Source organism: Phyllostomus discolor, chromosome 2, assembly GCF_004126475.2.
Source record: "Phyllostomus discolor isolate MPI-MPIP mPhyDis1 chromosome 2, mPhyDis1.pri.v3, whole genome shotgun sequence".
Taxonomy (NCBI): domain Eukaryota; kingdom Metazoa; phylum Chordata; class Mammalia; order Chiroptera; family Phyllostomidae; genus Phyllostomus; species Phyllostomus discolor.
Window position 1 is genome coordinate 2595125 of NC_040904.2, and position 26496 is coordinate 2621620.

General features: G+C 53.8%; 2 protein-coding genes across 2 annotated transcripts in view; both read left to right on the forward strand.

Annotated features, from left to right (window-relative positions):
* The window catches only part of MRPS6 (mitochondrial ribosomal protein S6), a 55020-nt gene continuing 28524 nt past the window's right edge, over positions 1-26496 (forward strand). Inside the window, exon 1 of the mRNA XM_036017277.1 lies at positions 1-207. Coding sequence (XP_035873170.1) covers positions 163-207 — 45 coding nt within the window. The 5' untranslated portion in view covers positions 1-162. The remainder of the gene's footprint in view (positions 208-26496) is intronic.
* SLC5A3 (solute carrier family 5 member 3) lies at positions 72-25058 on the forward strand. The gene is made up of 2 exons (XM_028503960.2): positions 72-207; positions 20738-25058. The coding sequence occupies exon 2, from the start codon at positions 21076-21078 to the stop codon at positions 23230-23232; it is 2157 nt and encodes a 718-aa protein (XP_028359761.1). The 5' UTR covers positions 72-207; positions 20738-21075; the 3' UTR covers positions 23233-25058.

The following is a 26496-nucleotide window of genomic DNA, read 5'->3' on the forward strand; positions in this document are numbered from 1 at the left end:
CGCAGCTGCCTGAGCGTTTAAGCCCGGGCTCGCGCGGCCAGAGCCGCTTTCGCCGCCCGGCAGCCTTTCGGCCTAGCGCCTCCGCGGGTGTCGGCGGTCCGCGCGTCTCAGCGTCCCGGGAGCCGGCGCCGCGGGCCGGAGCGGCGCGCCGTGTGTTCGGGCATGCCCCGCTACGAGCTGGCTTTGATCCTGAAAGCCATGCAGCGGGTGAGTGACCTCCCCGGAGAGCCCGACTTCCCGTGCGGGCGCCCCGCGGCCGCTAGGCCGCCGCCCCTCGCCCTTCTCCTCCAGGCCAGGAGGGGGCCGGGGTCGCGGGCTGGCGTCCGCACCGAGGGGCGCGCGGCTCGGCGGGGCCGCGTGCGCGCGGGCGGTGGGGGTGTGACCGCGGGAGCGCGGCGGCCGGGAGGGTGTGCCTCGCACGCGGCCGGCCGGCGCGGGGCGGGGGCGCGGCGGGCGGCGGGGGCAGTGGAAGGTCCGCGGAGGACACGCGCCAGCGTCCGACCCCTCTCCGTCGTCGCGAAGCTGCCTGGGTCCGGCCCCGCCGTCCCCGCCGCCGCCGCCGCCACCCGCCCCGCGGTCGCCCGCCCGCCGCCGCCGCCCGCCCGGAACCGTCCGCTCAATAAAACCGTCCTCCAAAGCGTGTTGTGCAGTCGTATCTGGACCACGGCCGCCTAGAGCCGGTCTCACGTTAAAAATCGTTGACTTCTCTTTTTCTGACTCCAGCGGCAGTCCTGCGCCCAGTGCCCTTAGCCCCGTTTCATTCATCCAATCTGTGACCTTTTTTGAGCCTTCCGGAAGAAACTTTCCTCCCCTGCTTTTGATTGAAATCGCGGTAGGGCGTTTCAGGTGTGGAGGGACGCTGAGCGCACCTGCAGCCCGTTTACAGGTAACGGTGGGGCCCAGGACGGGGCCCGCGGCCTGACGGCGGCTCCTCGTCCCCTGTGCTGGGTCAGGTATGCCGCAAGCCGGCGCTGAAGTCCCCCTTCTCCCGTGAATGCAGTAATGTGGCGTGTGCTGCTGTATGGTGTGTGCTTTTTTTTTTTTCAGGTATAATAAAAAAAATTACTACGTTTGAACTTTTGAAGCATAGCTTCTTTCAATGCTAGAGACCTGGGCCAGTTTTCTGTGGGAATCATGTTTTGGGTCAATTTGGAGGAGGGGCTTTTAGGAAGTTCGGCGGAACCCCAGCCCGGGTGGCGCGGTCCAGGCTCCGCGGAGACTGTCACAGGGCTCTAGGCAGTGATTGCAGCCTCTGCCCCTTGGACGGCAGGAAGGGATCCCGTGCCTCTCGTCCCCTGAGGCCGGTCCAGTGCACAGGCCCGCGTGTCCCCCAGCTTGACATCCTAGGATTGCAGAGAAAAGATCGTGGTGTGGAGCCCCTGGCATAGTCCCCCTTTCTTGGCCCTTCTGTCCCCCATATTGCTTCATGAGAATAGAAACAGTGAAAAACAAAACCCACGTTTATTGGAAAGGAAACCATTGTAATCCCGTGGAAACTGCGGGAGCTCTCTCTTTCACATGGGCATTTGGGGAGCTACCGTGGAACCTGGTAGGCCGGTCATTGAACTTCCTGCGGTTTTACCATGTTCTGGGGAGGAAACAGGTGATCCCTGGAGAATCAGGGTATCGGCACGTTCGTGCCAGGAGCCTTTGAACCGAGACTTCAAATCCGTCCCGGGCATAGCTGCCGCGTGCATTGGTTCCTGTTCCAGGCCAGCGTGTGTTTTTTTGTGTCCCGTGGGTTTGGGTTTTTTTTTCTTGGATGCTCCCGTATGCGGAGCATGCATTTCCCACCATAGTTTAGATCAGCCACACGGCACAGTGGGGTTAAAACAGTAATTGAGTGCCTTGGAGTCCTGGGGTTGGGGGGGGGACCTTAAGGATGAACTTGGTGAGCAGTTCCGTCGAGGCCGGCTGCCAAGGTCATCATAGGACAGTGTTATGATGGTGAACTTGTGCTGAAGAGTTCCTTGACCTAAATAAAGTGAGATTAAAGAATAACAAAACTTATTTTTTGTTCACAGAAGTTACTTGTAAGTAGGTTGCAAATGTTTAAGAAACACACAGACTTGCTGGCTTTGAACAGTTTTCCTTGCTTTCAGTTTAGGAGGGCAGCGTTCTAAAACAGGGTCAGCGCGTGGGGGGATGGACGGAAGAAGCTAACAGTGCGTGTGTTTACTGCGGAGTGCCGCCGTGAGCGCCACACCCCTGGGGGGCTGGGGACCTGGGTTTTCATCTGCAGCGGTTTGTGCCCCCCTCCCCCCCCACCCCCCCCGCCCGGGAAGCCTGTCGGAGCTCCTCCTCCATTTGAAGTCGCATATTTTTCATATTTTTAGATCCTGAAATACATGCTTCTTACAGTACACCATTTCGAGGGGATGGCTCATTCCCTGCCACATTTCCCCAGATCATTTACGTGTCCTGGAATTGGAGAAATCTGCTATTTTGGACAACCCTTAGCGCAGAAGTGGAAGTTGGGAGGCGGTAGTTTTCCAGCCTTCTCCTGGTTCCTAGAGGTGTCGCTCTGTTTCTTCTCTGGGGCCCTCTCGGCCTGAAGAGCATTCTCAGTCTCTCCCGGAGTGTCTTACCCCCTCTTCCCCATAGTTTTATTTCCTTTGACCCCTACCCGGGCTCCTTACAATTGAGCACACTCACGCGTTTTTAAATTTAACATGCAGAGGCCCTGTTGGGGCTCTCACAACACTGTAGCAAAGTCATTTGTGGGCGCACCCCCTTGAAAGGTTTCAGGGTACGGGTAGTGCAGAGGTGGGTTCTTGCCGGCACGCACGATGGCGTGTTAATCAGTCCCGTACGAGTTGCAGTGCCCCCTCCGGTTGCAGCTGGGAGTCCGTGGAGCCTTGGCTCTCGTCGTCCTCCCTTCCGCCTTTGTGCAGCGATGAGTGTGCAGACCAGGTCCTCCCCGGGAGAAAGCGATTTGCAGGTGCCATTTAGCTTGACTTTTATTTTAACGTGTGCCTATAACAAAGTCGTTTCTATTTTCCCCCAAGTTTTAACTTAGTAGGAGAAGGAGCGGGGTTAAATCCTGTAAGGGGTGTTGGGAAACAGGCCTGTGAAGGTGACAACCACATCCAGTTGAAAAGACAGTTGCTGAGACCTACCTTAGACAGGGTGTGTAGAGGAGTCTCCAGGGAGAGAAGATTCTGGAAGTGTCGCGCACCGGCCCCAGTCAGGTAGCACCAGGGAGTTGTGTGCATGTCTGGGAAACACAGCGTTCAGATGTGGAAGCGCGCAGCTGCGGAGAAGGGGGCTGCCGGCGTCTGGGGGTCTGGATGCAGCGCGTGGAAGGTCTCTTCCGCCAGCTGATGAGGAAGCGGACGGCCCGCGCCCTGTCCTGCAGCGTCCGCAGTCAGGTAGATGGGGGGTGCCATGCATTTCTTGGGCGACCTCTGACACTGATTTCTGAGCTCCTTTCTCTGAAGAGTGAGAAAATGGTCGGTGCCCTTTGATTTCACTTTGCAATTAGATTTTAAAGACTGGTATTTAATTTCAGTTGGGTAAAAGACTTAACTGCCAGTGCGCGAATGGGAAAGCCCCTGCTGTGTAGGGAAGCCCGGGAAGGCTGTGCAGACCGCAGACGTTTGTTACTGGGACGGGTTCAGGAAGAGGAGTTTCGAGGTGAAAAGAAAGATCTGTGCAGAGCATCGACATTCTTCGGTCTTGTGCAGGGTCCAGCGCAAAGAATGCCCCTTTTTTATTACGAGTCATAGCATGTCATTCCGTAACAACAGTTTCACACCCGCGCACACCATGTGACATTTTAGGTGAAATGTTCAAATTAGGACCATGAATTATTACACCCATACGATCACCCTGCCGACCGCACTCAGGCAGGTTAACTTGTGCCGACTCTGCTGGCCCGGACGGGCACATTCCGAGTCGGGAGAGCCCTGGGGAATGCTGCTTCCTGGAGTTTTCTCCAGTTTTCTACTGGGGGTTTTTACACGGGGAACTAAAGCTTCATAGTTTAAACAGTAACTGACTTAATTGCTAAATGAATGCATGCGTGTGTAGTACAGCTGCGTTTATGCACCTCTGGTGTTTGTTTTCCGAGTAGGAATAAGAGGGCAGATACCTGGCTTGGAAAGTTCTTTTTCTTTAAAACACTTCACAAGCTATGTTTAATACCACTCACTTAGTTGCAATTTTATTGAAAAGCAGATTATATGTTGAATTTTAAGATAACTTATTGAAATAGTTCTTTAATTTACCACCTGGGTTTTATAAGAAATCAAAGTAGTGACGTTCCAGTTCCTAAAGTGTAGAAAGCAGTGGATTTTCTGATGGTGTGGTGGAGTTTTACTTCTCTTCACTCAAGCCTTTTTGATGAGAAAAGCTGGCAAAAGTTTTGTATTAGTTACAGAGTTGTATCTAAGTTAGGATCTTCTGAAAACAATAGCTACAAAGTGTTTGCACTTGACACACCTTTGGGGGAGGCATAGGGTTCTCAGGGCTCAAATGCGGGCCTGCTCCGCCCCGGCTCACTGCAGCTTGGCAGCATCCGGTGACTAGGAAGTAGTGGCAGGGGAAAGGTAGCTGGAAACATCTGAGTTCTAGCTGTCAGTCGGCTAAGTTAGTCTTTTTTCCCTTCCCATGGGCGCCCCTTGAACAGCTTAGCTGGTATCTTTAATAATCACCCTTTGCGGGTTTTTGTCTGCTTGAAATCGGACAACTTAAAATGGTTATCCAGTGATGAAAGACTGCAGCTCTGTGGACAATGTCATGCTTTCATCTGGTATTAAAGTGTTCTTGGGTTACAGCTCCTTGCCGCAGCAAGCGATGGACGGAGGAGTCCCGGTCCCGCCCCTGCGCCACCGCTGAGGTGCGAGGGGGGGCGAGGGGTGGGGGGGGCTGCGAGGAGCCCTTCCCCACAGACCCGCGCGCACGTGCGAAGAACAGCGCCCGTCGGAAGTGGCTGTTCTGCACTCCCGTCTGTGTCTTGTTGCTCGTGACTCGCGTTTGATACTGCCGTGCGGGGGTTTTCGAATCTGGGTGTTTACATGCAGACTGCAGGTGGGTCTTCCTGCCTTTAGACGATACAGTCACCTGAAAGAAGACTGAAAGCGCTGGAAGGAAACGAGGGACGCGTCCTGAAGTGATATTTCTCAGCTCGTGCCTTTGCTGTAGTCGTGGTACGGGGGTGATGTTTCTGTTGGAGATAAGGAGTGCCTCTCTTTAGCGGAAGGCAGTATTCTTAAGCAACAGGGATCATCATCAGCATGTAATTATTTCTCAGGGATGTCAAATATAAGGAATTAGTCCAATTTAAGAAAATCACTCAAATTTAATGGAAGTCTGGTAAGTTGCTAATTTAAAGAAGCAGCACCCTCAGAAGTCTGGGCAGGGCAGTCCCCCCAGCCCTCTCAGGCTTGTTGCTCTCAAGCCTTTGGAGGAGGAGGTGGCGAACGGGGGGTCCCAGGCCAAATCTGACCAGCTGCTTGCGTTCGTAAGGCCTGGGAGTGGAGAAGGGTTACATGTTTAAAGAGTTGGGGGAAAATCAAAAGAACATCTTATGACGTGATACTTATGTGAAATTCAAATGTCAGAGCCATAAATGCAGGTGTCTTGTTTGTATGTACGGTCCAGTCTTCTGTGGAGGTCAGCTGACCCTGATTCAGAGTGTGCCGAGGCGGTTTCCCGGGCTCAGGGCTTCTCTCAGCCGCTTGCGCTGTTTCCCAGCGTCCTGCTTTGATCGCTTCCTCTCCCTCTTCATTGTGTGCTGTGCCTTTGACCTTCACGTGGTGACCTTGCTTTTTTGGGAACAGGCTAAGAATTCTAGCATTTTGTACTTTACCTGTGCTGGCTGTAGCCCCTGGATGTCCCCTTGGCGCCGCAGACTCGGCGTGGCGCAGGTTTAAAGGGTTGTCCACCCCAAACTTGTCTCGTTTCCCCTCACGGGTTCTCTGTCCTCTGTCACCCGGAGCTGAACAAACTCCAGTCTTTGTGTTCCTTGATCTCCACCCCACCCAGTCTCTCCTCTGTCCTGGATGACCGCTCGTCCTTCTTGCTCGATTCTCGCAGTGTCGTAGCTGGTCTCCCTAACATACTGCTGAGGGGTTGATGCCTGTAAATATGCTTCCTGGGGTGCAAAAATACATTGTTCTTAAGATGCTTTAAAGGAATTCAATTGAAGTGCATTTTTAACAAAGTAATACAAAGCCTTTTCAGTTATTTCACTGCCTTCGCATACTGATTGACTGTGTCAGTACTGCTATATTGCAGCACACCCCTTTTTGAAAAGAAGACGTTCAGATGAATTCTGGCACCCAAGGCCGCCTGCTGCAGGCCCCACAGATACCATTCTGTTACTTTCTGGGGTGCTGCGGCACACTGCGTTCCTGGGAGCGCCCTCCCTTTCCACGGTACTCCACCGCCTCTAGGAGCTCCTGCCGCAAGGCCGCCTTAACTCCCCGGCACGTCGAACGGCAGTTGAAGGAAGACGTGCACGGTGGCCTCGCACACAGCGATCTTCCCTCTGGGCCTGCGTGGGGTTCCGGGTCCTGGCCCGTGGACTGCCGCTTGGTGTCCGGTGAAGGGGTGGAAGTCTCCCGCCTTCTTGCTCGATTACAGAGTCACAGCCTCGAAAAGCTCGAGCCTGTTTCGTTCCTGGCCCGTGCTCTGCTGTGCGCGTGAGGTGCGCACTGCCTTGGCTGCCTTACGAAGAACACTGCTGTCGTCTCTTCGGGGCAGTTCTTGGGTGTGAGAGAGCTCCTGGGTGTGTGCTGGCCTCTTGTGCTAGCGAGTTGCTTTCAAGTCAGTGCACTTGGCTTGCACTGGGTGAGCCGTGTGCTTGTCTCAAGTCGTGGTGGCTTGTGACACTCTTTCAGGGCAGGGAATCTTGTTTTTACAATAATAATTTAAACATGTCAACTGTGAAAATGAGTACAGACTTCCCCTGCACACCCCCACCCCCTGAAAACAGTTGGGTGTTTTAGAGCGATCTGATGAAGGCGAGTCACTAACACGACGACTGTAGGCTCAGATGTGGCCGCAGCGAGTGAGCGTCGGAGAGGAAGAGTGACAGTGGCCCAGGAAGACTGTGGGGACTGCCCTCTGAGGGTCTCAGAGCTGTCCGCTGTGAGGGGGCCGACCACGGAGCCACGCGCCCCTTCCCTTCTCCGAGCGCTCCAACCCCGAGTTGAGACTGGCACATGCATGCACATTTATGTGTTAGACTTAAGTAAAATGTTTTAAGGTATGTACGTATGATTTTTTGATTTTCCATCTGAGCTTTAACCCCTTCCCCCCGTTACTTCCGGATATGATTGTTGTGGGTGTGGATGCTGCTGCTTCCGTGGAGCTCTGACTTCCGTTACCCCAACCGGACCGGAGAACAGGAGGTCCTGGGGGAAGATAACGGCTCTTTTGTGTTGGCGTAAACAGACCTGGCACGGGACCCTGGGAAGCCTTAGAGACGGATCGCAGCCTGGGCTGGCTGCTGGCACCTGCTCCTTGGGGACTGCGCCCTGTCTGGACCCCCGTTTTCTCGTCTCTGGAAGGGGAGCGTCCCCCCGGGTGGAGAGCCCTGGAGGAGGAGGTGCTGACGTGACCTCGGTGACCTCGGAGGCGGTGGGTGTGCAGTGCGCCACCCCCTTGGCTGTGCGACCTCGGGCAAGTCACGGAACTTGATTGCCTGGTTCTCCGCCTCCGTCTCACTGACGAAGAGACTCCTGAAGATGCCGAACGTAAGTTACTTGATCAGAGTCTGAGACTGAGTCCCGCCTGGAACGTGGTGCTTTCTCAGTAAAGAAGGAACGAACGCGAGCCACTCTACATTAATAGTTCGCACATGACGATGATTAAACACGGCAGACATTTGCGTCGTGTGATGTAGGCTGTGTGAGGGGCGCCACGAACTCCGCCTGCGTGGACCGGCCTCTCTGTCAGACACGCGTGTCACTCCCTCCACAGCCGCTGGCCCGGGCCGGCCCCGTGCGCGCCAGGGCTCCTCCGGACCGGCTCCGCCGTGCCTGCGCCTGGGCTTCGTGCTCGCCTCTGCGTCCTCCCTCCCTCCCTCCCTCCCTTAGCCAGGGCTGAGTAGGGCCTGAGTGTGCGCCTCAGGTGAGGAGGTCGAAAGAATTCCGTACTGTTTATAGGTCAGCGCTGAGGCGAACAGAGGCAGGTGTGGGAGAAAAACAAAAAAGGAATTTTAACTTATTCCATAAATGTGTGGTTGCCAGTTGTCCGATGGCTAAAGGTGTAAGGCTGACCGCTTTCTAGTAGAACCAACAGAGCAGATATAATAACCCGGTTAATTTCTGCTTTACATGGTATTTCCAGTTAAAATTTTACTTTTCATTTTTGATGCAGCAGTATAACACTACAGTTTTTCCTTTTAATTTGTGATTTAATTTGTGAAGAGATTTGTTTCATTCCTATTGGTACAGATTTTGTTTATATAGAAATTCAAATAAAACAGTATATTACATTATGGCACATTGCTGGAATGTATATATTTCATTTACATGCTTAATTGATATCTTTAGTAATTGTCTTATAAGCTGGAAGTCCCTGTGCTCCAACAAGTCAAAAATAAGACCCTCTACAAGAGAAGATGCATGTTTTTGTTGTGTACCTAACTGTTGTTCTTTTAAACCCAGCTGTGTTTCAGGCTTCACTTTTGCACCTTCACTTGTTTCACCCTGAGGCTGTGTGATGGGGTGTCAGGTGGGGCGGGGTGTGGGGCGCTGTGGGCCGGGCCTGTGGGACGTGTGTGAGAGTGCACGGAGGGTGATGAAATGAGTGTGAGCAAGAGGAATAGTGACGCCGGCTGACTTTTAGATCATTTTTATCCTTTTTTGGACATGGCAGGGTGAAGTGTGAATGTGTTCATGGGTTAATAAAAGCTATTTAACAGAGTTGCCTAAGGAATAGATTTTAATTCTTTTTTAACTACTGTGTTTTAAACTGGTAAGTATGAATGGCTGTCATCAGCCTTAGAGGACTGTGTCACAGTTTGGAGTGTTTTAATTCAGGGTGCAAAGTGTTGGGTGGGCGTGTGGCTGGAGGGAAAGGGGTATGCGTGGGTGGGTGCGTGTGTGCGCGTGTGCTGGCTCTCACTACTCCAGTCTGCTGCTGCTGTGGGGGTGCGGGCCTGGTGTGCCGGCTCCTTCTCTTCTACCCCGTTCTGCCCAGAACTCGAGACTTTGCAGGGAATCTGACTTTCCTGATATTGGACCAGATGAAATGTATTTGTTGGTTAGAGACAGCTACCATCTTGTAATTTCTGATTTAGATAATTGGTTTTAGATCTTCTTGTCTTGAGACCTCCCGAAGTGTGAGTTAGTGTGAACTGTTGGGTGTCAACTTTGCCTTTTTTTTTTTAAATGTCTGGGTGATTTACAACCTCTGAAAGGTTTGAAATGCTGCTTCCGGGCAAAGACAGCTTTGTTTAGAAAATGACTTTTTTTTTGGCTTGGGGTATATCTATCTGTGAAGTACCCATTAGCGTATATGACGCATGATCTTGAAAAACTGTTACCACGGAAAACAGGTGCCCCTCCAGATAGGGAGTGGAGCAAGGAGACGACAGAGGGCGTGTTTCTGACCAGGCTGCCTGTCGTCACCGAATGGAGGCCAAGTTATCACCTGCACTGACTTTTCCCACTTTCCCACTCACTCCCGATACGTAGCGGCAGATCACAAATACAAGCTCAGGTCCAGTTTGCTCATCCTGCTTTTCAAGTCCGGGTGCAGTCGGCTTGTTGGGTCCCCTCGTCCCACAGTTGTGTTTGCTCTGATTACACTTCCCTCCCTGCAGGGTCCCTGCTCACCCCAGGACACTCCCTGGAGGCGGGTGTGAGTGGGAGCCTGCACACAAGATCGTGAGGGACCGTGTGGACCTGACGACACAACCTTGACCTGGAACCTTCAGTGCCCCTAAACCGGCACTGCCTGCCTCTGCCTGAGAACGAAGTCCTGGTTTTGTCTTTCTTGAGCCTTCGCTTCACTGTCAGAGCGTTTTCCTCCACCCCGACCTGGCTGTTCCAGTGCTTTAACTCTGTTAGGGGAAGAGTCCCAAGTGCAGCTGTGACAGCCAGGTCCCTGTGGGCGTGGAGCAGTCCCGTGTGAGAAGACCCTCGTGGTGAGCGTCGGCTGCGCTTGGATTTCAGGGGCCGGGAGCCCTTCGGGCCGGAGCCTTCTGCCTCTGTCCGAGGGGCGGAGAGCCAGGGCGGGTCCCAGGCTCCTGCTGCTTCCAGTCTGCGTGCAGATGCCCTCTGTGGATGCAGCGAGTGTGAAACAGTCAGTCCTGGCTTAGATCCCGGCTGCAGTGTGTTTCTGCTGTTGAATGAAGTGCCGAACTTGGGGGTAGGACCTTTGCCGGGCAGATGTGACAGGAAAGGTATGTTCAAGTGTCCTGTTAGAAACCGCTTGAACCCGTTACGTAAATCTAGGACCCAGGAATAGGCTGTTCTAATTGTTACGCTTTTGCTTGTGCACTGCTTACCTTCTGCCTTGTCAGCGTTTGTACGAGGAAGCAATTGTGTGAAGTACGCCGTCGCGACCACCTCGGACACCAAGTTTCTGCCGGGGGTGACCTGCAGTCCAGCGGACTCAGGCGGCAGCGGCAGCCTCGGGCTTGCAGTTCCCACCTGCGGACGGACACCTGGGGCTTTTACAAACTCAGTTTAAGAAGATGAATGCGAAGAAGAGAAATTCCTCTTCATGTCACCTTCTTTATTGAATATTTATCTGATTAAGGTGGAATAATTGGAAACTCTAATTTCAAGGTCTCCTGCCTTTGACATCCAGTGCGAGCAGCTGTGGCCCTGATTTGCCATATTTTCACACCGGGCTGTTGTCCTGTGCGTGAGATGCCAGGAGAAACTCCAGCTGCATTTCGTGATCTCCACGGTGGTGCCTCAGTTTCGTGCCCATCTTCTAGGTTCATTCAGACCGTCATTTTTCCCAGTCCTCCCAAATATTGTCCAAGTTATCCTATTAATGTGTTTTTACTTCTTGAAAATCTTATATTCCCTAAGCTTTGGGGAAAATTAGGAAGTTTTTAAATTTTCCAACCAAAAGTATATGCCTGAGGAAACACTCCAATTTTAGGATTTTTTATTTATGACCCAGCCTCCTTGGAGAATTAAAGTCTGGTCTACCAGGAAGACTCTGGTGTTTATGTTTTCTGGCCTCGGTCACATGGAGAGGTTGAAACTTCCATCTCTGTTCTAGGAATGGTTTTTCCAGGAACACAGACCTGGAACCGAGTGGGGCGAGAACAGAAGACCTGAGGGCGGGCCGCGCAGTGGCCCGGGGTGGGCGTTGCGCCTCTCTGAGCCCTCAGGCTTGGGGCACCCGATGCTCAGTGGCCGGTGCAGGCAGGGCCACACGTGGTTTCCCTTTTACGGATGAAAGGACAGGCCGGAGGGCGCCCGGGGTCACGCAGCCGTGCACGCAGCCGTGCACGCAGCGGCTGGGCCGGGACTCGATGGCGGTCTCTCCAGCCGGGTCGTCGGACCTGTGAAGGAGCGCGGGCAGTGGCGGTGCAGCCCGAGCCCCTGCAGGTCGGAGGAAGTGCTGCTGCGGTCTCTTCCCGGCGGGAGCAGGTGTTTGGGGAGCAGAGGGGCACGCTGCGGGACAAAGCGCTGGCTTTGGGGTAGGTTACGTTCTAGTCAGAGACAGCAGGATAAAGGGGCAAAACGTGGCAGACTCCATCTTCGCCGGAGTGCTCAGGCCCGGTGGTGGGACGAGAGGGTGCGGTGAGGGCCCTGCCGAGTCCCTTGCCGGGGGCAGGAGCAGGAGCAGGACGGCCCTGGGTGGGGTCGGGCGGGCTTGCTCACGGGCGGCTGCAGGCCGGCCAGAGAGGAGCAGCGGCCCTGGGGATGGGTCAGTGCCACGTCTTCCCGCAGGACCTCCTCCTCCGGTGGCCACTCTGGACATTGCCGCAGGCACTGGTCACTGCATTTCGGGTGAGAGTTGAGACTCGGGCCGGGCTCACCCCGAAAACTGCAGAGTTCAGGGAGTCTCCCACCACCTGGTTCCAGTAGCTCATCCGCGTTTACCAGTCTCACTTCATCTCCAGTCCCCCGGTTTTTTTGCTGGATTATTTTATATATTTTTAACTTTATCTTAAAATTTTAAACCTTTAGAATTATTACAAGAACAGTTAATGCCTGGAAGCCTTTTGCCTGCATCACTCATTGTTAGAAGTATCCGTATTTGCCCTATTTTAAGAATCTCTGTCATTGGAAAGGTGTAGGCATCTTGACGTGGCTTTCTTAGGATCGGGGCTTCTTCCAGCCAAAACAACCCTTACACTGAAATTCGACCTTGATTCAGTGCTGTTCTGAATTGTCGGATTTATGTTCAAGTTTGCCGTTACTCCAGTAATATCCTGTCGTTTTCTAATACAGCATTCAGTTAAGGACCCTGCATCTAGTTCAGCCACCTTGGTCTGGGAAGTTCTCAAACCGTTGTCATCACCGGTCTGCGGAACCCCTCACTCTGCATTTGTCTGGTGGTTTCCTCACGGGTCACACGTCGTCGGCAGGAGGGTCACGGCCAGGTGTCGGGGCACCCCGTCGGGAGGCGTTCCGGGCCGTCTCACTGGTGACGCCAGGCAGTCCGCTGAGGCAGGCGGTGTCCGTCAGAGCGCTCCATTGCAAACATGCCTTTGTCCCTTTTGTAACTAAGTGACTTATGGAGGGACAAGCTTGAGACGGGACATTCTTTTCTCCAGCACGTTCCCTCTGGTTTCGGCCTCTGTTGGCGATTTTGAACCAGTTATCGCTGGGTCCCGTGGAAGCAAATGCAGACAGGAAATTTCACCTGGAAATGCCTAGGACGTGTCCGAAAGATGAGGCCTTCTACAGAGACAACCGTAGGGCCTTTATGAAATGCCGAACCAGTCCGTGGTCAGACTCCCTGAGTTGTCTCGGTTGCTCCTCCACAGCTGGCGTGCACGAACCTGAACCCAAACAAGGTCCAGATCGATGGCTCCCTAAGTCCCCTGTGCCAGGTAGCGGCCGTCCTGTCAGCGACAGGCCGTGTGCGTGGCAGTGGTGCACCGCCCAGCCCTGGGGGTTGTGGCGCTGCCGTCTAGGCATGTAAGTAAGTGCCTCTGAGGGCCGAAGAGTGGCCAGGCTGCCTAAGGGGCCGCTTTTTGGACCCTGTCCTCGTCCTTAGCTGCTGCGGGGCTGGAGTAGCTCCCCGCCACCCCCACCCCCCCGAATTTGGTTAATCATTTTCTGGTGTCTTACTGTTCTTGGGGTCTGGGTGCTTTCTGTAAAGTCGCAGGTAGAGCAGTCCCAGTGGATTCAGGGTGTTTGGTTTGGCAGCAGCACGTGAGCGTGCCTGGGTGTGGTACCCATCAGGGGCACGCGCCGGCCTTGAAGAGGGGAGAGGAGTCCTGGCCGGTGCGGGTGTCGGCGGCCCCGGCAGCCTTCCCGGTGAGGGTCCCGCAGCCCTCGTCTCCCCTGCCTGGGACGTCAGCTTGCTAGGCAGTGCAAAGGGCGGCTTTCCAGTTGCATCATCATCCCTGTATTGACTTTTCTGACTGGTGTTTATTTCCACTTCATGTGCAGCTCCCTGGAAAGTGTAGGAAAGGATATCCCTCACCTTCACAAAGCATGTTTCTGGATCCCAGTAGCGACCCCGTCTGATGTCCTCAGTTTTACCATCTGTGAGTTGGGGACTGTTACTGTGCCTCCTCCTGGGGTCTTCGTGAGGGTCCGATGAGTGGATGACACGTGTCGTGGAGAAGTGCCGCCTGGCACAAGTGGTGGCAAATGGTGGTTACTGCGGCGAACCGAACTGGTCCGTCTCCTGGGAACTGGAACTCTCCCCAGGCAGGGGAGAGGCGGAGAGGCGGGAGTTCCCACTCAGCCGACCTCAGCAGGGTGCCGGGCCTGCGGGGAGGGGGTCGAGAGGACGTGCTGCCCGCTCGCGCCCACCTGAGTTCTCGATGGCGCGGAGGTGGCCGCGGCACAGCAAGCACGCGTGTGAGGAAGACCTGTGCCCGTCACTGCCCCTGTGAGGGGCCCGTCGACAGGCACAGTGGTCCAGTCTGGAGCACGCTGGGGCTGGGAGGCAGTGCCATGCAGGGCGGTGGGCCGGCCCCTCGGTGGGAGTTTGGGATGAGGGGTGGTGGCAGATACGGACCTGTGCTCCGTCGTGGCCCAGGGAGACTTCCATCGGCAGAGGGCGTCCTTGCCGAGTTCGGTGCGCTCGGCGTGGAAGACCGAGACGGCCGCTCATTCGGGGGCCGGGGGAGTGCTCTCCTGCCCGGCCTTGCAGTCCGCCGGCTCTCACCGTTTTAAAGAGAAAGCCACCGCTGACCATTGTGTGGGCCGCTGGAGTTCAGCAGTGTAGATCGATTGGGGACTTGGTTACTGACACCTGACTCGTCCGTTTAGCAGGCACTTGGGCACCGGCCACGTGCCTGGCAGTGCCCCAGACCCAGGGCACGTCCGCGAGCCACGCGGGCGCGGCTCTGCCCTCACGGAGTTTGCTTTGCGGCGCGCGGAGACAAGCGCAGGGGCGTTCTATGGTGTGCTAGAAGGTGGTGAGTGCCGTGGCAGAAGTGAAGCAGGATGAGGAGGAATTGAGACGGTGGAGGACGTGACCCTCGGCAGCGATGTAAATGAGTGGAGAGCACGCCTGGTGAAGGCCTGGGTGTGTGCCGTGCGTGGGAAGCAGTGTCGAGGCCCTGAGGCCTGTTCGGCGCAGTGCGCAGTGTGACCTCAGCGGGGACAGCTGGCCGTGTGCATTGCTGCCTTGTAGTGGGCCAAGGGTCAGAGCTTCGGGGGCAGGTTTAGAGACCAGGGCAGTTGGTTCGCTGCATGCGGTGTGTTGGTGATCCGGACCGCGGTGCTGGCAGATGAGATGAGCGGTGGTCTGACTCGGATGAGCTTGTGAGACAGAGCCAGCAGGCCGAGGGTCGGTTGTGCGTGCGGTGCGAGGGTGAGCGAGCTGTGCGAGGACAGCGGATACTTCGGCTTGAACAGTGGTGAGGGTGGGGCTGCCCTTCTTGGAGAGCAGGACGGGGTACGGGGTACGACCCAAATTATTGACACGCCCAAGCTAAAGGGTGGGCGGCCACGAACACTTCGTTCAGTAGAAACGGCGGTCCGTAGGTTTTCCTGCGGGAACTTGGAGACCCGTGGATCGCACGCACCAGCTCTCTCAACCCGGTGTCTTCCCGACACGGGAGTTGGCAGAGGAGGACGGGCTTGGGTGGGGCGACACAGCCCTGGGGACCGAGCCAGGCGCAGGGAGGACCTGGGGTCCCGATCCTGTTGCCGAGGCAAGAGAGTGGGGGGCCAAGCCCTGGGCGGTGAGAGCCTGGCCCCGCGGCCGACCCGGCACGGTTGTGCCGTCCCGTGCATTTCCTCTCTCCGCCCGAGACGCCCGACCTGGGACTTTTTGTTTCGACTCTGTTTTTCTCCACACACCTGCCCACTGATGGGCGGTCAGACGTAGACACTGGAGTTGAACGTTATGTTAGAGGAGTGGCTGGTCGGCGTCCTTTCCGTGAAGGAAGCGTTGTGACAGGGCAGCAGCTGCCAGGACAGGTGCCTGTGCCAGCGCTGCCGGGGACGCGGACACCTGCATCCCGGGCCGGTCCCGCGCCCGCCGTGGCTCAGTTGTCTCGCCTGTGAGGCGGTCGTACTGGTTGCACAGCCCTGTGGTCGCCGCAAGGGTCAGCGTGGAGCGCACGGCACGCAGGCCCAGCACCCACGGGCGTTGGGCTGCGGCCTCCACGCCCGGGGCCTCTGGCCGGCTTTGGTGCCCGGCCGGTAATGGGCGAGCAGTGCGGAGCCTCTCGGATTCTGCCCGCTGAAGGTTAATGGATGTTTTAGCCATCAGGAGCATGTGATCTGGTATCGGTGTGCTGTTGCTCTGATACTCCATCTCTCAAAAAAAAAAAAAGGCTGTTGGGTTTGCCCCCGTCCCGGACCCACAGAGAGGCAGCCCCAGCGTCGGCCCCCCTTCGCTCACAGGGTCCCCGTGCTCCGGGCCGCCTCCCAAACAGGCTTCCGGTGGACGGAAGGAGGTGAACGTGGGTGTATCCTGGGGGATGCGTGTGTGAAATGAGAAATCTGGTCGTTCACGAACTTTTTAGGTGAATGAATTTTATCTGAAAAAGTGTTTTACTTGGGAGAGCACCCCCATGACAGCTCCCCACTGCCCCCGCCGCAGGCGGCCTGCCGGGAGCCCCTGTGGTGGCGCCCACGGCCTGGGGCCCCCGGAGTGCAGTTGGACTGTCCGTCCCCTGGGCTCCAGAGGGGCTTCTTGGATTTCTCGCGGACTCGGACCAGCGTGAGCAGCGAGGTTGTGGATGTGATAGCGGTGCTGTGTCACAGGGTGTCAGGTCACACGGTTCTGCGTGCGAGCGTCCCCCTCAGCGCCGGCTGTGACTGAAGGGCGGCCGGAGCTTTATCGGTCGTACAGGAGCGCTGTCTCGCGCACAGATGCCCCACGGCGTGTCCACACGGGAAGTGTTCCAGTGCACCCCGCTGGCGGGGATGGCCCTGTGTCAGCGCATGGCCCTGGGGACCAGCGCTGTCAGTCAGCCCCACTAGTGGGGTTTGCTTCGCTGAAACGTGGGAAGTCCCGAAGTAGAAATTTATGTTAATTCGTTGTTTTTTGTGGTTTACTTGAGTAAACTGACGTGAATAGGAACTAATAGTTGATGGGTGGTTGGGACCCTCTTCAGAGTACTTGTGAGAGAACGACATTTAATACCTTACTTTATCTACTTTAAAAAATCTGTAACGAGGATCCGAGGATGCCCTGCATGTGGTTGACTGTTCAATTTGAAAGGAGCCGATACTGTCACTTGGGGTCTTTGTAAGTTGAAGGTAAAGTGACGTTCACCGAGCACCTGCCCGTTGTACTGGGCAGTATCACACACTCTCTGTGTGTGCGTGATCCCTCGTTAAGTCCTCAGGGGCCGGGCTGGGGTCGGGTGTGGCGGGCGAGTCCGTCGAGGCCCACGGCTTGCTCTGGGGCTGCAGTCCCACCGTCAGGCAGGGACAGGGTCCGGACTCCCAGCGCTCCAGCGGCCCTCCGTCCGCCGCCTCAGCCGTGCCACCGGCCCCTGCTGGCCGCCAGAGGGTCGGGGGGCCTGCTCGGGCCACCCTGTGCGGTGCAGTGCTCAGGTCCACTCCGAGCCGCGGTGTCGTGTGCTCACTCTTAGGGTCTCCGTATTACATGGTGGACCTAGGTTTTAGGAGAAAGATGTTAGATTTGGCCGTTATTACCAATTATAATTTGATTCTGTTACCTGTAGGAGTTTAGTCACTGATTTAAATTTGGTCTTTCCTGTTTTCCTCTCTAGCTGTTCAGACACAGCAACACGTATATTACCTGTTGGGATTAATTCTTCAGTTGGAATTTAATTTATCCAAGTACCTGAAAGAGCACCAAATTGTATTTAATTCTGTGGAAAATTGTCAATAAAACATTACTTTTTGAGAAGGAAGCCTCTCTTTTGGGTGTGGATGGGAGTTTGCTGGTTCAGAACATCCCTGAGTTCGCGATTTGGTGACGTCTCTTCTGTCTCTTGTCACTGGGGGACCGTGTTCTTTATACGTCCTGCAGATAATTCCTCCCATTGTGGGAACAGTTGTTTTCCTGCAAGTGTGCCGCCGAGGAGCTGGCCCGCACACCTAGCCCTCCACCTGCGGCCTCACATTTCTCACCTGAGAGCGTTACTTGAATTGTGAGCCAGCTCAGCCCTAGAAATAAAAACCAAACTAAACTCCATTTTAGCCAAAGACAAGACGTTTCCATGCATGTCCTTCCCCAGAGTAAAGGTCTCCGGACAGTGTTCGCTTCACAGCTGGCCCTCCGCATCCACAGGTTCCGCATCCACAGGTTCAGCCAGCCGCAGGGTGAGAGTATTGGGGAGGAGACCCCAAAAAGTTCCAAAAGGCAGAATTGGAGTTTGCCACCCCACGAGCACTGCGCTTGGTCCCCATGAGTAAAGTCCCACGCGGGCACATGCCCGGTAGCCTTTCTGCAAAAGTAGGTCGTCACCTGCAGCCGCACCGCACTGCTTCGCGAGGGCCCCGCACACGGACCTGGAAGCCGTCGCCCCAGAAGCCCACCGCGGACAGCGGTCGCAGAAATGTTTGCTGCCTTAAAAGGAGGAGAAGGGTATTTCAAACATGCTGTACGTGTTGTTTGGAATAATTTCTAAGGAATGCACAATTCACCTCCTAAAGGTCTGAAGTTTAGAATTTGAAATATTTTATAGTATTTTATATTTTTCTGCAAGGTAAATTGACCTATTTTTGGTGTTGTTTTGTTTTTCCAGTCTTTGCCAGGTGCTGGTCTCTGGATGTTTTTTTGTTTAATTTGAAAAACCTTAAGCCTGCCCACACACTGGTGCGGTGTCCAGATGGGGACTCGCGGCAGTGGCTTTGCAGGGTTTGAGGAGGCCTAGCGTGAACTCCGCCTCTGGCTGGTGCTGCCCCCCCCCCCCCCCCCCCCCCCCGCCACTGCCCTCCCGTGGGCAGGAGGCCTTTCCTCTCGCCCTGTTCCCGAGCAGCGAGCGAGGGTGGACCTAGTGTGGGAATTCCGTTAGTTGGAGCGCTTACCTTATTGGGGGGCGGAGCAAAGCTGATGTATCTGACCTGAACCGCCCTGGACCATGAAAATCAAGGCCACTGACAGTAGCAGTGCTTCAGTGACCAGAAGAGGAAGTGCTTGTTCTGCTTCTCACAAAAAGCTGCTGCCACAACCCCCCCTCCCCCCCAATAAAAAACCACTCTGGGCGTTTGGCCCTTCCGGGGGAGGTGCAGTGGCACCTGAAAGGGCCCCCTGACTAGTGCGCTGGGCTCCCCTGTGTAAGCCGGACCGAGGCCACGGGGACCGCGAGGGCGTTGGGTCGCCGGCGAGAGGGCTGAGCTGAAGGCTGGGCCCCGCCGCTGCCGCGTGGCTGGGCTGGGACGCAGGACCGGCCCTCCAGGACTGGAAAGGCGCCCTTCGAAGTCCTGTTCATTGGGCATCTGATCAGACTTCGGTAAAAGTGTCCTAGTGTTTTTTCAGAAACCAGAAAGTTTTTTTGGCGGGGGACTGGTAAGTGGACAGAAATCTGACCACCTCTAGGACCAGGCAAGTGCGAAGTGTGATGCGGATCCCAGCTCGCAGTGTGTGGCAGCTTCCTTAATGCCTGTCGTTGACACTGGCTTTTAAGATGAAGGATTTTTATCATTTCTTGATATGGTTATTGTAGTGCTTTATGCTTAAAAAGGGTGTAAAGATGGGACCGAGTTTTTCTGTCTAGCAGCTTTATGAATTAGACCTATTAAGCTAATTTGGCAGGGCATTGAGCGTCAGGCTGTATTTTCAGCTCCATCCCCAGCCAGTGAAAGGTGTGTGTTTTAGTTTTTAGTACTGTGGTCTGTGTTGGATAGTTTTGAAAAGAGGTAGCTTTAGTATCATTTATAGGACTTAAATTTGCTCCTGATTTTTAAAGAAAATGCCTGGATTCATCAAAAGGCGTGTGCTTTGTCAAGCATAGAAAAACACTTCGCTGGAGGCTGCTTATGCGGAAGGCTGTGGTTTGAATAACAATGGTGCGTGTTGATCTGTAGGCTACACTTACTATTAACTTTGAAGATTCAGAATTTGTCTCTTTTCCAGGTGAAAAACCATCAAATTCACAAACTTGTTTTTAGGTAAATTTAAATGTGTTTTGCAGGGTGATTTTCTTAACCCAGGCTGAAAAATACCTGATTCGCTGACTGAAGATGATTTATTATCTTATGGTTGACAAATGTCTGTTTTGTTGAGGTTTGGAAGAGGTAATAAAAATCAAATTATTTTTCAGTCTTCCAGAAAGCTTCCTCTTTCTCCCTCCTCCCCCTGCTTTCTATCCCCTTCAACAGGAAAGCATGAAAAGGAAAAACCTACTCCACACAATCAGACCTACGTCGGTGCTTTTATCCTCTCAGAGCCGCTTGGAAATAATTGCCTGATGAAAAGGAAGGGAAGGAGATTACCTCTTCGAACATTTGTTTTAATCATTCAATGTGTCTTCTTCTAGCTCCGAAGAGTAAAATGTTAGGGCGGTTTTGTGAGCTGTGTGTTCCTACTGTGTGTGTGTGTGTGTGTGTGTGTGTGTGTGTGGAATGTCCTTTTTCCCTTTAGGGCAGGAGTCACCTCACAATTTCTAGGTTCCTGTATGATGACTGGTACAGATGGACATTTTTAGTAGGAATTGAGGGAAATTTTGCAACATCAGATTTGCATAGACTAAGCAATGCTTTGTTTTCCGCTCTGGGTAGATGGGAACACCTAGGAAACGCCACCTGCTTGCTCACCGGGCAGCTCAATGGCTGTCATGTCACTCTTGGGATTCGTAGTATGTGAAGATTCATTTTGGAGCTCTTTATGAACTAGTGTTTTCCCCCTTTTAAGGTGTTTTAAGATCGCGGTGCTGTTCCAGTCTGAGATACACGGGAAGACAAGGAAGGGCGGTGTCACGGGAGCCGTGCTCAGTTGCTAGCGAGTCAGGCCATTTAATTACGAGGTTGATGAATTTCTGTTCTTTTTCAAAATGATAAATGTTTTCACTGACTTTAAGTATCAGCTGTGATAGTACAGATTGCGCTTTCCTGTGGAAATGAAGTATATTTTAAAAGTTTTATTTCCTTTTTATAAAGAATGTCTTGTGCCGTTTTGCTAGACTGAACGTTTCCTCGTGGAGTGGTGCGAGCTTCCTCTAATTCAATCTTTGTCTTTTGTCTTTGCTGCCTTGCAGGGTTGGTACAGTAGGCTTCACTAGACTTAGCTGCAACTCAGAATTTCTCCTCCAGCACCTGAGTAAATGCTGATGGTCTTGTGGAGAGTGGAGTAAGAGTACGAGCTAAGTTCTCAATTCCAATTAAGAAGCGGAGGAAAATTTAAACTGTCTCCTTCCAAGTTTATCGCAGCCACCACCATCAAGACAGCAAACCAAAGGACAAAGACTTTGACCTGCTCTGTTGCTCTGTGTAGTCCGGTGCACGCGTGGTTGACAGACTTGGCTGGGTTACTGATGAGTAAATAGAAAGTCGGACGCTTCTGTCATTGGACGCCTTTACTCACAAAGTGGCCAAAATGAGGGCTGTTCTGGAGACAGCAGACATTGCCATAGTGGCCCTGTACTTTGTCCTGGTCATGTGCATTGGCTTTTTTGCCATGTGGAAGTCTAATAGAAGCACCGTGAGCGGATACTTCCTGGCCGGGCGCTCTATGACCTGGGTAGCGATTGGTGCCTCTCTGTTTGTGAGCAACATTGGGAGTGAGCACTTCATTGGGCTGGCAGGATCTGGAGCCGCGAGTGGATTTGCAGTGGGCGCGTGGGAGTTCAATGCCTTACTGCTTTTGCAACTGCTGGGATGGGTTTTCATCCCCATTTACATCCGGTCAGGGGTGTACACCATGCCTGAATACTTGTCCAAGCGGTTTGGTGGCCATAGGATTCAGGTCTATTTTGCAGCCTTGTCTCTGATTCTCTATATCTTCACCAAGCTCTCAGTGGATCTGTACTCAGGTGCCCTCTTTATCCAGGAGTCTTTGGGTTGGAACCTTTACGTGTCTGTCATCCTGCTCATTGGCATGACTGCGCTGCTGACCGTCACCGGAGGCCTTGTGGCGGTGATCTACACAGACACTCTGCAGGCCCTGCTCATGATCGTGGGGGCACTCACGCTCATGGTCATCAGCATGATGGAGATTGGCGGGTTTGAGGAAGTTAAGAGGAGGTACATGTTGGCCTCACCCAACGTCACTTCCATCTTGTTGACCTACAACCTTTCCAACACCAACTCCTGTAACGTCCACCCCAAGGAAGACGCGCTGAAAATGCTGCGCAACCCCACGGATGAAGACGTTCCTTGGCCCGGGTTCGTTCTCGGGCAGACACCGGCGTCGGTGTGGTACTGGTGCGCCGACCAGGTCATCGTGCAGAGGGTGCTGGCGGCCAAGAACATTGCGCACGCCAAAGGCTCCACGCTGATGGCTGGCTTCCTGAAGCTTCTGCCAATGTTTATCATCGTGGTCCCAGGCATGATCTCCAGGATACTGTTTGCTGACGACATTGCTTGCATCAACCCCGAGCACTGCATGCACGTGTGTGGGAGCAGAGCCGGGTGCTCCAACATCGCCTACCCACGGCTGGTGATGAAGCTGGTTCCCGTGGGCCTCCGGGGCCTGATGATGGCCGTGATGATTGCGGCACTGATGAGTGACTTGGACTCGATCTTTAACAGCGCCAGCACCATATTCACCCTCGACGTGTACAAGCTCATCCGCAAGAGCGCGAGCTCCCGGGAGCTCATGATTGTGGGGCGCATATTTGTGGCTTTCATGGTGGTGATCAGCATCGCCTGGGTGCCGATCATCGTGGAGATGCAAGGCGGCCAGATGTACCTTTACATTCAGGAGGTGGCGGACTACCTGACGCCCCCAATCGCGGCCCTGTTCCTTCTGGCAATTTTCTGGAAGCGCTGCAATGAACAGGGGGCTTTCTATGGCGGAATGGCTGGCTTTGTCCTCGGAGTGGTCCGTTTGACACTAGCCTTTGCCTACCGGGCCCCAGAGTGTGACCAGCCTGACAACCGGCCGGGCTTCATCAAAGACATCCATTACATGTATGTGGCCACAGCGCTGTTTTGGGTCACAGGACTCGTTACTGTGATTGTCAGCCTTCTCACGCCACCCCCCACGAAGGAGCAGATTCGTACCACCACCTTTTGGTCGAAGAAGAGCCTGGTGGTGAAGGAGAGCTGCTCCCCGAAAGATGAACCGTACAAGATGCAAGAGAAGAGCATCCTGAGATGCAGTGAGAATAGTGAGGCCGTCAACCACGTCATCCCCAATGGGAAATCCGAAGACAGCATTAAGGGCCTGCAGCCTGAAGACGTGAATCTCCTGGTGACCTGCAGGGAGGAGGGCAACCCCGCGGCTTCCCTAGGCCATTCTGAGGCGGAAACGCCGGTGGACGCCTACTCCAACGGGCAAGCGGCGCTCATGGGGGAGAAGGAGAGGAAGAAAGAGACGGAGGACGGGGGCCGCTACTGGAAGTACGTGGACTGGTTCTGTGGCTTCAAAAGTAAGAGCCTCAGCAAGAGGAGCCTCAGAGACCTGATGGAGGAGGAGGCTGTCTGTTTACAGATGCTGGAAGAGCCTCCCCGTGTTAAACTAATACTGAACATTGGACTTTTTGCTGTGTGTTCACTCGGAATTTTCATGTTTGTTTATTTCTCCTTATGAACTTTTAAGGATATGATGAAACACTAACTTAAAATACTGGTCTTTGAAAGAAAAAAAAGACTTATGTAACTGTTGCATCTCTCAGGCATTGTTTACGCTGTAGGTTTTAGCCAAATTTTACTTAGCGGAACATCATCTATTTGCAAGACTTTATTTTCCCAGAGATGGATGAAAGTAAATTTTCAACCTAAGTGAAGCAAAACTTGTTTAACAGACTGAATTGTGCAAATGTGGTTTAAAATTTTTCATACCAAAGTAAGAGCAATTATTCTCATAGAACACTTAGCGCAGAGAGTACATGCTGAGATGCCCGGGAAAAGTGCCCTGTCCGCCCTGCCCACTCGCGGCGGACCTTCTCGACCTGGAGCGGGGGACTGGCCAGTCTCTTAAGTTTTTTCCTGTCTCTGTAATCCCTACTGCCACTTAAAAAGAACTGATTTTGTAGACATTGTATAATCAATTGTGTGCTGAAAATCTAACCAATGTGCTCGCGAGGTGCTTGTTCCGGGACAGGCAGGCCAGGTGCCAGGTTCGTGTCCGCACGAGCCTGTAGGTTCTGACCGCCGGAGGGAAGGGCGTGTCTTTCTGCAGCCGCTCGGGCACCGCCAGTAGACGCAGTGTTGGGGAAAAGCTTGTTCCAGGTCCTTCTTTCCTGTTTTTTGAAGTTTTGCTGCACCACGCTCGAATGAGCACCATGTCTGTTTTTGTAAAAGGTACACGTCATGACTGTGTTGTTAAGTGACCAGGGGGAGACGAAATGGCACTGCCCGTGGTCTTTGCACGTGCCGGCCGGGTGAAGGTTTGTCACATGGTTTGGACGTGAGCAGCCTCTGGGCAGTGCTGGGTCACCTTGGGCTAAGCAGGGGATTGCTCGGACTCCACTCACTCTCTGGATGTGTTCTTGTCACTTGGCAACGTTCTTTGTTGGCCAGACGTCTTCCCGTGCAGACCCCGTGTAGGGGAGGGCGTTCAGACATCTGGGGACAGAGCGACGGGGTCTGGGCTCCGTGCTGCCCTGCTTGGTCAGCTCATGATCTGCTGAGGCTGTTTTTAGAGAAAATTCCATCTGAGGTCACATTGTACCCTTGGGAAAGTTATTTCCCTTGACCTGCCTTTTCAAAAGACTTGCCTTCTGTACCCGGCCTCTGCATTTTTGCCTAAAAGGTCAGTGACTTGGAGCATGAGGGCGTTGCGGTGCGGAGTGGCCATCGGTAACAGGAGACTCGGTGCCCCCCTTGCCCTGGGCGGGCTGGCAGACGGCGTTTTCATGGAAAGGAGAGCGTGTCCAGAGGTGCCACGAGCGGGCGCTGCTGGGCGTGGGGGCATGCCGCGTGGAGAGCAGGGCAGTGCCTGTGGGACAGGACCCTTTGTCTTGACGTGGCTCGGTCCATGGCTGCATCCTTTGTAGCGGGGGTCACTCTCCACAGGCTGATCCCTTCATGAGGAGCGGGTGCGAGGGGGGCCCCGGGTGGGCTCCGCACGCACACGGTTCCGAGTGTGCGCCACACCGTCCTTTTTCCCAGCTCCGGGACAGGTGAAGGAGACTGGCTGACTGTGTATCTACTTTCTTTGACTTTTCTGTAATCTGAGACTTTTTAAATTGCATGATTTTATTCAGCTTTTGATCTTTAGGGAAAATTACTACTTTTTAGGTACTTTTGTAGATTTTGAATCAAAACTCAGTCCTAATCACTTTAAGTTTTTTTGTATTCTATAAACCAGTTTCATTAATTAATGATGGACTTGATTAGTCCAAAGTTGATTTAGAAATGATTGGATTGCATAATGTCTTCCCATTTCCAGGAAGCTTTCTGATGGACTGAGTCTGTAGAGGAAAAAATAATTCATGTATGACTAGCATGATTTTTGAGAGCTTAGTGTGCCTTGCAGAATTTTTTTCTCAGTTTGTAAGTTGGGGGCCAATTAAATGGGACCACCCTTTTCTCATGTGGAGGCTGAGGCTCTGACATGCCCTGGGTCACAGGGTCCAGTGGGGAGACAGATGACCAGGTGTCTGACTCCGGACTCCAGGTTGGTCCATGCTTTGTCCCTTTCCTAAGGAACCATTCCTCCTTGGAGACAGCCTTTCAGTATTTGAGGAAATAGTGGGATCTTACATTTTCAAATTGGCGTCAGGCTGTGGGAATTGAAGTTTTCTTGGAGTGCGTTGCTGTGCACTTGAGCAGTGAGGATTAACGTGCTGGCTGGGCAGCCTTCTCACCCTTTTAATTTACAGCATTGATGGGTCGGGGATGTTTCTGTGGGCACCCCCCTTTCCATGTTCAGAGGGTCCCCCCGTCTTCTCTGTGCTCTTGTCTTGGTATGATATGTAAAATGCATCATCTTGTGTCTGTCTGTGTGTATATAGCAGTAGGTCAGGTTTAGAGTAGTAATGCCTGTAAATAAGGAATGATTATTAGCATATCCATGAGGATTGTTTATTCTTAGCTGTGCAAACATCACTTCATTTAGGCTGAGGTCCCTGGAGCCCGTCCTTATTGCTTCCCGGTAGTAGGTCCCGTGCTTGAAAGTGCGACTCGCTCAGCGCAGCTTCGTGTCAGGGGCCCATCCTTCGGTCTGCGTGTCCTTAGAGTGGCCGCCCGCGGGTGGTACCTGCACATGGCATGCCCTAAGCCAGCCAAACATCCGGCCTAGCGGCTCTTCAGTGATGACATGACTCTCCAGACATTGACGTGTGTATTTTTATGTTGGCTCAGGCTAAGGCTCAGAATTGGCGAAGAGTAATAGTGACCAAAACAGTTAAGAGTCAAAATGAAGTGAGGACATTGGTCTTCAAAGGGGTAGAGAGTGCTGTCGGATCTGCTGTTAGTGGTGTCCCCAGTTCTGATTTTTGTCCTCTCAGGCGATTGCTGTCTCAAGACCTGATGAGAAGCCCTTATTACCCTGGCGCACAGGAGAAGCAGCGGCTTCTTCACGGGACCTCTGACCTGTCTGCTCACCCAGCGTGTGTTCCGTCCTGCCACCCCGAGGCAGCCAGCAGCTTCTGCAGCCCTGGGGCCGGTCTCTCTTTTCCCACGGGCTCTTCTCGTGAGGGAGGTTCTTCGTCACTCTCATCTGAGCTTAGAAAAGCATCAGGAGGAGGCCACGGTGCTGTGTCCTTTGGCCTGCATTCAGCACCTCCAGTGATTCGCAGGGACCATCCCTGAGTGCAGCCTCACGCTTTCAGAGTTGAGCGCAAAGGCTGTGACTCAGTTTTCAAACCTGAGGCTAAGCGGGCCGGGGGAGGCTGCAAAGTCTTGTCTA

What these genes read in the sequence shown, in the direction of transcription:
- SLC5A3 (XM_028503960.2), top strand. Translation starts at nt 21,076, where the DNA reads ATGAGGGCTGTTCTGGAGACAGCAGACATTGCCATAGTGGCCCTGTAC.